General features: G+C 30.0%; 1 protein-coding gene across 1 annotated transcript in view; it reads right to left on the bottom strand.

Moving 5' to 3' along the window:
- LOC127855604 (uncharacterized) overlaps window positions 1-14,566 on the bottom strand; it is a 380,241-nt gene that overhangs the window by 100,459 nt on the left and 265,216 nt on the right. The window contains exons 7-9 of the mRNA XM_052391351.1: window positions 11,910-11,939; window positions 6,362-6,391; window positions 248-268 (exon numbers count right to left, since the gene is read on the bottom strand). Of these exons, the coding sequence (XP_052247311.1) occupies window positions 248-268; window positions 6,362-6,391; window positions 11,910-11,939 (81 nt within the window). The remainder of the gene's footprint in view (window positions 1-247; window positions 269-6,361; window positions 6,392-11,909; window positions 11,940-14,566) is intronic.

The raw sequence follows: 14,566 nt of genomic DNA, 5'->3' as shown, positions 1-14,566 counted from the left end.
ATATTGCTTTGGTGTTATTTACCCTTTAAAACAACTGTCTATGCAAACAAATGACTTATTTAAGGAGTCGCATCCATTATCTTTAAAATACTTACTTTAAACAGGTTAATCAACTTTAATTATATACGTGGACGTCTTCACATAAAAATGTCATATAACGTTGGTGTTGTTTATCCTGTAATCCAACTGTCTTTGTATACACATGACTTATTTAAGGAAAACCATGTACTATCTTTAAAATACTTACACTCATAATATGAATGACGATCTGAAAAGGAAATACAAAGTTGTAAAAAGTGCCAACAAAAGTAATACACTTTTTTTGCAAAATAAAGCATTGCTGGAACAAATCTCAAAACACACCTTTTCTAATTAACATCACTCATCCATGACTTACACTAAATGTTATACTTAACACTTGACACACCCGGGTATATGTATCCACATCAACAGAGCGCTACCAGGTATAAAGACTCGTAATTGGACGCCGATAATCTATTGCTGCTACTTTTTATTTGCGTAAATGATCAGTAATTAAATTCTCATTAAATATATCACCAATAGGTAGGATTTGCATGATATGAATGTATGGTAGATTTGTATTGTTTGCACCGGGAATTTCCAATCGTCCCCAGAACATATGCTAAGGTTTAACAAGGGCCGTTCCAGGCGCGACTCTAGATCTTTGTTTTTGCCCAGTGTAAAGCACCTGCATGTATTACTTTGTACATCAGTTAGAAGTCAAATGCAAACGAACGTTATAGTTGATGGGAAATCGAACCTCCGAGCCCTGAGTTTTGTCACCAGATTAATTACACCAGAGGATGAATCCGCTTCAAATATTGCGTTTTTATTTAATTATTTAAGGAACCTTTACCTTTATTATTTAAGGTAAAGACGTCAACTACTTATCCTATCCACCGCATTAGTAGCAGCTGAAATCAGACCCAAGTGGTGCAGGACTGATTTGAAACAATAATACATGTAACGTCAAATTGCTTGTCTGTCCATTTGTTCAGATATTTGTGAAGCCAATAATCTGTAAATATGTTTATTTAAACTAAACTCATTGTGTTCGTATTGACAATATAATACAAGTTGAGGAAAACAACACATTAAAAATAATCACTGGTAAAGAATTGTGTTCCTTAGCGTATACACTTTTGCAACAAGACCAGGACATACCAGGAGAAACTTATTATTTAAATGACAGTGAAACCATGTTTAGTAGAAGCAGAAGGCGATTTTAAATATCGTACGAAGGTTGGTTGAAAGATGTCAGTATACCGATATGCCAAAGTCGTAATTATTGTGATACTAAATTTATGCAGCTTATAATATTGTACAGATGTCAAATATGTTATTCAAATCAGAAATATAACCAATTGGCGGCATAAACATAATTTTACATTAATAAAACTATACCTCTACAATTATATTATAAATTTGTAAAAGCCTCAAATCCGCTAAAGTTTAAATTAATCACAAGGCTATCCATTCTACAAGCTGAATGATAGACTATTGTCAAAAGCAAAACAATCAAAAGTATGCGTTAGCGAAAATTATAAATGCAAAAGTCCATTATCTGGTTAATAAACATGTAACCGAATGCTGAGAATTTTAGATAAGTATACAGCTGATTTTATTTACCGAGAAATAAAAACCTTGAACTCAATGTTATCGTGACTAATCACAGATAGATTCACTTTTAAAGTATTTAGCCTGTGTTCGAAAACACGATGATAAACCATATCAGTTAATGATTGCACTTGACGTGTAGCTCGAGTATGCAGAAATATCCTTATGGCATGTATTTCTTTTTTAAATTGCAGAAAATCGTCTGACCTTTTTATGATCTCCCACTGAATGCTTTTGTACCTCGATCGCAGATTTTTGCAATCCATGGAAAAACATATATTATTGTGTTCGTGTTTTAATTGTTTATCTAAACTTTATAATGAATATTTAATAAGAAAATGAATACATTTATGGAATGTAGCCAACATTATTGAAACTATTTACATTTACTTAAGGCTCCATACGTGTCATGATGAACATTTTATTGTAAATTTCAATTTATTAAGAAAATAAAAGGAACCAAGATACCAGTTATGGAAATATTGAGAACAACACACAGACAGTTTTTCAGGCTTAAGACTTTGGTTTTACCAGTAAAATGTTATTTAAAAAAATGAAATTAAAATAAAGTTTTAGGCAAAAGCCATTATGCACTTTTTATTAAAAAACTCTGCATTTTTCTGACATCTTACACATTTTCGCTAATGAACATCTCCAGCACTTGTTCATTTTAAATTACACAATTCAAATAATTTATTTCCGGCTAGAGATTTTGTTTCAGCTTGAAATCGATTTTTAAATAAAATAATAAAAACTCTTAAGTTTAAGACTTAATCAGATACTTAAAAAAGTTTCCCTCTTCCTGAAATCTTACTGAGTTACGCGTATAAATATATCCGGACCAATTTTAGTTAAAATCAATAACTCATATTTCGACGACAGATTTTTACATTACCTTTGAAAGTGATACTTAAATAAGATCTATAAATAACGAAAAATGAATGTTAAGAAAACAAAGCTATATATAGTATTCAATAAAAAAAGTCTGGCTCGGTCTTGAATCTTATACATTTGCTTAATGAGTATCTCTGACATTATAGATTTTTTTAAAGATATAATGATGTTTTAAACAAAGTCAGACATCAGATTTTCAATAAAATTGTGTTCCTCTGCAATGCTTCACTTATTAATATCTCCAGAAATATTTACGCTAAAAATCACAACGTTTACTTCAGACTTTAGATGCTGATATAACCTGTATTATTATCTTCGAGTTATTACATTCAATACAGAAATAATTTTGTATGAAGCAAAGACATAATTGAAAGGAGAACTGTACCCCCCCCCCCCCGCCCCTGTTATTTCGGGCTCAAACATCAAGTATTGTCGCTGAATATTGCTGCAAGACACATACGATGACATTTGAATTTTGTGCTTCTTTTTTGTGTCAAGTTTGAAGCTATACAAAATGTTCAATTTCTGAATACACGCCTATTTCCAGAAAATATGCCTACATTTTTAATATAATGAATGTGTCTACCATGTTCCATATCTGTCAAGAGCTTATTTTGTTGATTTTGCTGTAATTTTTGTCTTCAATTCTTAAAAATGGCAATAAATATGAAAACAAATATTGTTTGTTTCCATGGCAACAATGAGTATTTAATGATTTATAATACTGCAATTAATTATTTACGCCAAGTTATGAATTATGTTCATCGCAATACGCGAACAATTGAGTAAGTATCAACACAAACTGATCAGCATGACATGTAACGATACTCATTGAATTGACTTACTTGATTGACTGACTTAACTTACATTATTTACTTAATGAGTTTATTAATAGTTGTATGTAATTTGCCTAAATTTCAAATGTCTTCACTTCTCAGATAGATTATGAAAATAACTTTAATTAATTATATAAAAAAAGCAATTAATGTTGAATTATGTGTCGTTAAAATGTTGTCAATTGTTTGTTCTGAATTGTTCGTAATTCTTAGTATATTTATATACATCAGTTGTTTTGTTAAACTTTGCTTTCTTTAGTTATTTTACTTCGTACTCAACGGCTTTTACTTGGGACTGAAGAAAGAAAACACATATTTAAAAATGAAGATGGGACTGTGATAAAGTTCTGTAATAATGTCGTAAAACTATTGATGTAGTTGAATTTCTTGAGATATGATATTAACTGTCTAAGTACAATCATTCAAACAATTAAATTTAACAACGTATGTAGTTAGGTGCAATCATGCAGGGTCTGGAAAGTTAGACTTCAAAGACATTGCGCTCTAACATCTCGGTCATTCATAGTCTGTATTGATATTTATTTTATGTAAAATCCCGTCGGTTACCATATTGAGTTTCTTTATACCAAACAACAAATAACTAAGCTATCGGTTAACATAAACCACTGATGTCTACAATAAACTTGAAATCTTGAATGTTTTCTATCTCCACTATAATGTTTGTTCCGTGTTTCACAGGAATGTAACATAAATAACTACTATCCGAATGTTGATTACTCTCGAGTATGATAATATGTCTTATGAGTACAGTAAGGTTTGAAAGTGTATTTAAAGTATTTATACGGCTTAATTATAAAACCATTATAGGATAACAATATAAGGTAGTGAAAAAAACATACAACTCCCGAAACAATATTGAATTAGTCTTACTTGAGCCATTTTCATGGTATTTTATCACGACAATTCTATTTTGCAATGTTGTAGAGTGACATTCATGTTATCATTCAATGCACTGGATATACAGTTTTTACATGAAATACATACTTTATAAAGATGGAGACATTTAGCATTTGAGGCATAATAACTACAAATATTAATATTAATATTAATTCAATAAGAAATGTCATTTATAACGAAATAACCACAAAGCACATAAATGGTTTCAAACCAGAAGATAATTTTTGTATTTATTTTGCCTTTAAATTCAAACGTATGCATTTTCTCAGATGAATGATTAAAACCACTTCCATAAATCGTCAAAATAAAAAAAATGCTTTGAAATTATTTATTTGTATTAAAATTTTCTTTCCGTCACAATTTTTGGGGGGGATATTATAATCAGCTTTGACTAAAAATTAATAAATATAATAATTCCCTGACTTACCATTCCAAATGATTCGTTTACATGCAGATGCACTTTTGAACCAATACGTATCGATCGGTTTGTATTTTTTATATATGATATTTTTATTAAAATACGTATGTTTGTGTTTGTTCATGTACAGGTGTCATTACAACGCTAATAAATGGTAAGCAAAATATGTATTAAAGAAACGTCCAGAATGAACCGACTCGTTTAACTGTCGCCATATGAGACATAAATATTGTCGTTTTGAAAAACACTCTGAAATAAATAACAATTGAGTGGCAGACAAGTTATCACAATCAAAAATGGTTATATCGGTGACATACAGTGTAAACAAATGTTATTTATGCCCTCTATGTTTAACATTTCATTAAAACTTATATAAAAAAGGTACGCTATTTGTATTTCTAATGGTTGTAAATATATAAATAATTATATATATATATATATATATATATATATATATATATATATATATATATATATATATATATATATATATATATATATATATATATACAACTAAATTATGTCATACATGCTTTGGAAGTAAACATCAAAAAAAATAAACTAAGGAACTCAAGAAACGTAAATGTGTTATGACTGTGCTGACATTAATTTCGGAAATCGATTTAAAGGGATCTTTTCACGCTTTGGTAAATTGACAAAATTGAAAAAAGTTGTTTCAGATTCGCAAATTTTCGTTTTAGTTATGATATTTGTGAGGAAACAGTAATACTGAACATTTACCATGGTCTAATATAGCCATTATATGCATCTTTTGACGATTTTAAAACCTAAAAATTATAAAGCGTTGCAACGCGAAACGATTGAATAATTTGGAGAGTTCTGTTTTTGTCGTTAAATTTTGTGAAACTACGAAGATTGCTTATATAAGGCATAAAATACGTCAAGTCTGTGTACTCGGCGAAATAGCTCAGTAGGCTAAGGCGTTTTTACTTCAGGACTCTGGCAGGACTCCAGGGGTCACTGGTTCGAAACCTGGACCGGGCAATGTTCTTTTCCTTTTTTAAATTTTATTCTTGATTTTTTACTTGAGCTGTTACGATCCAATGTTTACATTTATCGATATTAAGCATTTAATGAATAAGTAAAAAAAGGCCAAAATCTGTGAAAAGGCACCTTTAAATCCTGGTGATAATGATTGCATATTCTTTTAATCTAACGCATTGACAAACATTTTGATTCAGATTTTTAAAGCAAGATACACACATGGGAAACATAAATACAAAGTGTATTATATTGCACTGTTTGTGGAATTGTATAATTGATATGTTACTCATGTATTTATAGTTATTATTATTATTTGTTGTTTTACATATTTACAAAAGATAACACGGGTTTAATATATATGTCATCGACTTAAATTATATACGAGGACGGCTATACATGAAGTGCCATATTGCTTTGGTGTTATTTATCCTATAAAACAACTGTCTATGCATACAAATGACTTATTTAAGGAGTCGCATCCATTATCTTTAAAATACTTACTATAAACAGGTTAATCAACTTTAATTATATACGTGGACGTCTTCACATAAAAATGCCATATAACGTTGGTGTTGTATATCCTGTAATTCAACTGTCTTTGTATACACATGACTTATTTGAGGAAAACCATGTACTATCTTAAAATACTTACACTCATCATATTCATCATATGGATGACCATCTGAAAAGGAAATACAAAGTTGTAAAAAGTGCCAACAAAAGTAGTACATTTTTTTTTGCAAAATAAAGCATTGCTGTAACAGATCTCAAAACACAACTTTTCTAATTGACATCACTCATCCATGACTTACACTAAATGTCATACTTAACACTTGAAACACCCGGGTATATGTATCCACATCAACAGAGCGCTACCAGGTATAATTATAAAGACTCGTAATTGGACGCCGATAATCTATTGCTGCTACTTTTTATTTGCGTGAATGATCAGTAATTGAATTCTCATTAAATATATCACTAATAGGTTGGATTTGCATGATATGAATGTATTGTAGATTTGTATCGTTTGCACCGGGAATTTCCAATCGTCCCCAGAACACATGCTAAGGTTTAACAAGGGTCGTTCCAGGCGCGACTCTAGATCTTTGTTTTTGCCCAGTGTTAAGCACCTGCATGTATTTCTTTGTACATCAGTTTAAAGTCAAATGCAAACGAATGTTATAGTTGATGGGAAATCGAACCTCCGAGCCCTGAGTTTTGTCACCAGTTTAATTACACCAGAGGATGAATCCGCTTTAAATAATGCGTCTTTATTTAATTATTTAAGGAACCTTTACCTTTATTATTTAAGGTAAAGACGTCAACTAAGAATCCTATCCACCGCATTAGAAGCAGCTGAAATCAGACCCAAGTGGTGCAGGACTGATTTGAAACAATAATACATGTAACGTCGAATTGCTTGTCTGTCCATGTGTTCAGATATTTGTGAAGCCAATAATCTGTAAATGTTTATTTAAACTAAACTCATTGTGTTCGTATTGACAATATAATACAAGTTGAGGAAAACAACACATTAAAAATAATCACTGGTAAAGAATTGTGTTCCTTAGCGTATACACTTTTGCAACAAGACCAGGACATACCAGGAGAAACTTATTATTTAAATGACAGTGAAACCATGTTTAGTAGAAGCAGAAGGCGATTTTAAATATCGTACGAAGGTTGGTTGAAAGATGTCAGTATACCGATATGCCAAAGTCGTAATTATTGTGATACTAAATTTATGCAGCTTATAATATTGTACAGATGTCAAATATGTTATTCAAATCAGAAATATAACCAATTGGCGGCATAAACATAATTTTACATTAATAAAACTATACCTCTACAATTATATTATAAATTTGTAAAAGCCTCAAATCCGCTAAAGTTTAAATTAATCACAAGGCTATCCATTCTACAAGCTGAATGATAGACTATTGTCAAAAGCAAAACAATCAAAAGTATGCGTTAGCGAAAATTATAAATGCAAAAGTCCATTATCTGGTTAATAAACATGTAACCGAATGCTGAGAATTTTAGATAAGTATACAGCTGATTTTATTTACCGAGAAATAAAAACCTTGAACTCAATGTTATCGTGACTAATCACAGATAGATTCACTTTTAAAGTATTTAGCCTGTGTTCGAAAACACGATGATAAACCATATCAGTTAATGATTGCACTTGACGTGTAGCTCGAGTATGCAGAAATATCCTTATGGCATGTATTTCTTTTTTAAATTGCAGAAAATCGTCTGACCTTTTTATGATCTCCCACTGAATGCTTTTGTACCTCGATCGCAGATTTTTGCAATCCATGGAAAAACATATATTATTGTGTTCGTGTTTTAATTGTTTATCTAAACTTTATAATGAATATTTAATAAGAAAATGAATACATTTATGGAATGTAGCCAACATTATTGAAACTATTTACATTTACTTAAGGCTCCATACGTGTCATGATGAACATTTTATTGTAAATTTCAATTTATTAAGAAAATAAAAGGAACCAAGATACCAGGTATGTAAATATTGAGAACAACACACAGACAGTTTTTCAGGCTTAAGACTTTGGTTTTACCAGTAAAATGTTATTAAAAAAAATGAAATTAAAATAAAGTTTTAGGCAAAAGCCATTATGCACTTTTTATTAAAAAACTCTGCATTTTTCTGACATCTTACACATTTTCGCTAATGAACATCTCCAGCACTTGTTCATTTTAAATTACACAATTCAAATAATTTATTTCCGGCTAGAGATTTTGTTTCAGCTTGAAATCGATTTTTAAATAAAATAATAAAAACTCTTAAGTTTAAGACTTAATCAGATACTTAAAAAAGTTTCCCTCTTCCTGAAATCTTACTGAGTTACGCGTATAAATATATCCGGACCAATTTTAGTTAAAATCAATAACTCATATTTCGACGACAGATTTTTACATTACCTTTGAAAGTGATACTTAAATAAGATCTATAAATAACGAAAAATGAATGTTAAGAAAACAAAGCTATATATAGTATTCAATAAAAAAAGTCTGGCTCGGTCTTGAATCTTATACATTTGCTTAATGAGTATCTCTGACATTATAGATTTTTTTAAAGATATAATGATGTTTTAAACAAAGTCAGACATCTGATTTTCAATAAAATTGTGTTCCTCTGCAATGCTTCACTTATTAATATCTCCAGAAATATTTACGCTAAAAATCACAACGTTTACTTCAGACTTTAGATGCTGATATAACCTGTATTATTATCTTCGAGTTATTACATTCAATACAGAAATAATTTTGTATGAAGCAAAGACATAATTGAAAGGAGAACTGTACCCCCCCCCCCCCCGCCCCTGTTATTTCGGGCTCAAACATTAAGTATTGTCGCTGAATATTGCTGCAAGACACATACGATGACATTTGAATTTTGTGCTTCTTTTTTGTGTCAAGTTTGAAGCTATACAAAATGTTCAATTTCTGAATACACGCCTATTTCCAGAAAATATGCCTACATTTTTAATATAATGAATGTGTCTACCATGTTCCATATCTGTCAAGAGCTTATTTTGTTGATTTTGCTGTAATTTTTGTCTTCAATTCTTAAAAATGGCAATAAATATGAAAACAAATATTGTTTGTTTCCATGGCAACAATGAGTATTTAATGATTTATAATACTGCAATTAATTATTTACGCCAAGTTATGAATTATGTTCATCGCAATACGCGAACAATTGAGTAAGTATCAACACAAACTGATCAGCATGACATGTAACGATACTCATTGAATTGACTTACTTGATTGACTGACTTAACGTACATTATTTACTTAATGAGTTTATTAATAGTTGTATGTAATTTGCCTAAATTTCAAATGTCTTCACTTCTCAGATAGATTATGAAAATAACTTTAATTAATTAAATAAAAAAAGCAATTAATGTTGAATTATGTGTCGTTAAAATGTTGTCAATTGTTTGTTCTGAATTGTTCGTAATTCTTAGTATATTTATATACATCAGTTGTTTTGTTAAACTTTGCTTTCTTTAGTTATTTTACTTCGTACTCAACGGCTTTTACTTGGGACTGAAGAAAGAAAACACATATTTAAAAATGAAGATGGGACTGTGATAAAGTTCTGTAATAATGTCGTAAAACTATTGATGTAGTTGAATTTCTTGAGATATGATATTAACTGTCTAAGTACAATCATTCAAACAATTAAATTTAATAACGTATGTAGTTAGGTGCAATCATGCAGGGTCTGGAAAGTTAGACTTCAAAGACATTGCGCTCTAACATCTCGGTCATTCATAGTCTGTATTGATATTTATTTTATGTAAAATCCCGTCGGTTACCATATTGAGTTTCTTTATACCAAACAACAAATAACTAAGCTATCGGTTAACATAAACCACTGATGTCTACAATAAACTTGAAATCTTGAATGTTTTCTATCTCCACTATAATGTTTGTTCCGTGTTTCACAGGAATGTAACATAAATAACTACTATCCGAATGTTGATTACTCTCGAGTATGATAATATGTCTTATGAGTACAGTAAGGTTTGAAAGTGTATTTAAAGTATTTATACGGCTTAATTATAAAACCATTATAGGATAACAATATAAGGTAGTGAAAAAAACATACAACTCCCGAAACAATATTGAATTAGTCTTACTTGAGCCATTTTCATGGTATTTTATCACGACAATTCTATTTTGCAATGTTGTAGAGTGACATTCATGTTATCATTCAATGCACTGGATATACAGTTTTTACATGAAATACATACTTTATAAAGATGGAGACATTTAGCATTTGAGGCATAATAACTACAAATATTAATACACTCATTCAATAAGAAATGTCATTTATAACGAAATAACCACAAAGCACATAAATGGTTTCAAACCAGAAGATAATTTTTGTATTTATTTTGCCTTTAAATTCAAACGTATGCATTTTCTCAGATGAATGATTAAAACCACTTCCATAAATCGTCAAAATAAAAAAAATGCTTTGAAATTATTTATTTGTATTAAAATTTTCTTTCCGTCACAATTTTTTGGGGGGGGGATATTATAATCAGCTTTGACTAAAAATTAATAAATATAATAATTCCCTGACTTACCATTCCAAATGATTCGTTTACATGCAGATGCACTTTTGAACCAATACGTATCGATCGGTTTGTATTTTTTATATATGATATTTTTTATTAAAATACGTATGTTTGTGTTTGTTCATGTACAGGTGTCATTACAACGCTAATAAATGGTAAGCAAAATATGTATTAAAGAAACGTCCAGAATGAACCGACTCGTTTAACTGTCGCCATATGAGACATAAATATTGTCGTTTTGAAAAACACTCTGAAATAAATAACAATTGAGTGGCAGACAAGTTATCACAATCAAAAATGGTTATATCGGTGACATACAGTGTAAACAAATGTTATTTATGCCCTCTATGTTTAACATTTCATTAAAACTTATATAAAAAAGGTACGCTATTTGTATTTCTAATGGTTGTAAATATATAAATATATATATATATATATATATACAACTAAATTATGTCATACATGCTTTGGAAGTAAACATCAAAAAAAATAAACTAAGGAACTCAAGAAACGTAAATGTGTTATGACTGTGCTGACATTAATTTCGGAAATCGATTTAAATCCTGGTGATAATGATTGCATATTCTTTTAATCTAACGCATTGACAAACATTTTGATTCAGATTTTTAAAGCAAGATACACACATGCGAAACATAAATACAAAGTGTATTATATTGCACTGTTTGTGGAATTGTATAATTGATATGTTACTCATGTATTTATAGTTATTATTATTATTTGTTGTTTTACATATTTACAAAAGATAACACGGGTTTAATATATATGTCATCGACTTAAATTATATACGAGGACGGCTATACATGAAGTGCCATATTGCTTTGGTGTTATTTATCCTATAAAACAACTGTCTATGCATACAAATGACTTATTTAAGGAGTCGCATCCATTATCTTTAAAATACTTACTATAAACAGGTTAATCAACTTTAATTATATACGTGGACGTCTTCACATAAAAATGCCATATAACGTTGGTGTTGTATATCCTGTAATTCAACTGTCTTTGTATACACATGACTTATTTGAGGAAAACCATGTACTATCTTAAAATACTTACACTCATCATATTCATCATATGGATGACCATCTGAAAAGGAAATACAAAGTTGTAAAAAGTGCCAACAAAAGTAGTACATTTTTTTTGCAAAATAAAAAAAAAATGTACTACTTTTGTTGGCACTTTTTACAAAATACAAAATAAAGCATTGCTGTAACAGATCTCAAAACACAACTTTTCTAATTGACATCATTCATCCATGACTTACACTAAATGTCATACTTAACACTTGAAACACCCGGGTATATGTATCCACATCAACAGAGCGCTACCAGGTATAATTATAAAGACTCGTAATCGGACGCCGATAATCTATTGCTGCTACTTTTTATTTGCGTGAATGATCAGTAATTAAATTCTCATTAAATATATCACTAATAGGTTGGATTTGCATGATATGAATGTATTGTAGATTTGTATCGTTTGCACCGGGAATTTCCAATCGTCCCCAGAACACATGCTAAGGTTTAACAAGGGTCGTTCCAGGCGCGACTCTAGATCTTTGTTTTTGCCCAGTGTTAAGCACCTGCATGTATTTCTTTGTACATCAGTTAAAAGTCAAATGCAAACGAATGTTATAGTTGATGGGAAATCGAACCTCCGAGCCCTGAGTTTTGTCACCAGTTTAATTACACCAGAGGATGAATCCGCTTTAAATAATGCGTCTTTATTTAATTATTTAAGGAACCTTTACCTTTATTATTTAAGGTAAAGACGTCAACTAAGAATCCTATCCACCGCATTAGAAGCAGCTGAAATCAGACCCAAGTGGTGCAGGACTGATTTGAAACAATAATACATGTAACGTCGAATTGCTTGTCTGTCCATGTGTTCAGATATTTGTGAAGCCAATAATCAGTAAATATGTTTATTTAAACTAAACTCATTGTGTTCGTATTGACAATATAATACAAGTTGAGGAAAACAACACATTTAAAATAATCACTGGTAAAGATCTGTGTTCCTTAGCGTATACACTTTTGCAACAAGACCAGGACATACCAGGAGAAACTTATTATTTAAATGACAGTGAAACCATGTTTAGTAGAAGCAGAAGGCGATTTTAAATATCGTACGAAGGTTGGTTGAAAGATGTCAGTATACCGATATGCCAAAGTCGTAATTATTGTGATACTAAATTTATACAGCTTATAATATTGTTATACAGATGTCAAATATGTTATTCAAATCAGAAATATAACCAATTGGCGGCATAAACATAATTTTACATAAATAAAATTATACCTCTACAATTATATTATAAATTTGTAAAAGCCTCAAATCCGCTAAAGTTTAAATTAATCACAAGGCTATCCATTCTACAAGCTGAATGATAGACTACTGTCAAAAGCAAAACAATCAAAAGTATGCGTTAGCGAAAATTATAAATGCAAAAGTCCATTATCTGGTTAATAAACATGTAACCGAATGCTGAGAATTTTAGATAAGTATACAGCTGATTTTCTTTACCGAGAAATAAAAACCTTGAACTCAATGTTATCGTGACTAATCACAGATAGGTTCACTTTTAAAGTATTTAGCCTGTGTTCGAAAACACGATGATAAACATATCAGTTAATGATTGCACTTGACGTGTAGCTCGAGTATGCAGAAATATCCTTATGGCATGTATTTCTTTTTTAAATTGCAGAAAATCGTCTGACTTTTTTATGATCTCCCACTGAATGCTTTTGTACCTCGATCGCAGATTTGTGCAATCCATGGAAAAACATATATTATTGTGTTCGTGTTTTAATTGTTTATCTAAACTTTATGGTGAATATTTAATAAGAAAATGAATACATTTATGGAATGTAGCCAACATTATTGAAACTATTTACATTTACTTAAGGCTCCATACGTGTCATGATGAACATTTTATTGTAAATTTCAATTTATTAAGAAAATAAAAGGAACCAAGATACCAGTTATGTAAATATTGAGAACAACACACAGACAGTTTTTCAGGCTTAAGACTTTGGTTTTACCAGTAAAATGTTATTTAAAAAAATGAAAATTACAATAAAGTTTTAGGCAAAAGCCATTATGCACTTTTTATTAAAAAACTCTGCATTTTTCTGACACCTTACACATTTTCGCTAATGAACATCTCCAGCACTTGTTCATTTTAAATTACACAATTCAAATAATTTATTTCCGGGTAGAGATTTTGTTTCAGCTTGAAATCGATTTTTAAATAAAATAATAAAAACTCTTAAGTTTAAGACTTAATCAGATACTTAAAAAAGTTTCCCTCTTCCTCAAATCTTACTGAGTTACGCGTATAAATATTTCCGGACCAATTTTAGTTAAAATCAAAAACTCATATTTCGACGACAGATTTTTACATTACCTTTGAAAGTGATACTTAAATAAGATCTATAAATAACGAAAAATGAATGTTTAGAAAACAAAGCTATATATAGTATTCAATAAAAAAAGTCTGGCTCGGTCTTGAATCTTATACATTTGCTTAATGAGTATCTCTGACATTATAGATTTTTTTAAAGATATAATGATGTTTTAACCAAAGTCAGACATCAGATTTTCAATAAAATTGTGTTCCTCTGCAATGCTTTACTTATTAATATCTCCAGAAATATTTACGCTAAAAATCACAACGTTTACTTCAGACTTTAGATGCTGATATAACCTGT

Source organism: Dreissena polymorpha, chromosome 13, assembly GCF_020536995.1.
Source record: "Dreissena polymorpha isolate Duluth1 chromosome 13, UMN_Dpol_1.0, whole genome shotgun sequence".
In the NCBI taxonomy this organism is placed as follows: Eukaryota; Metazoa; Mollusca; class Bivalvia; order Myida; family Dreissenidae; genus Dreissena; species Dreissena polymorpha.
This window is presented reverse-complemented; position numbering and strand designations above follow the sequence as displayed.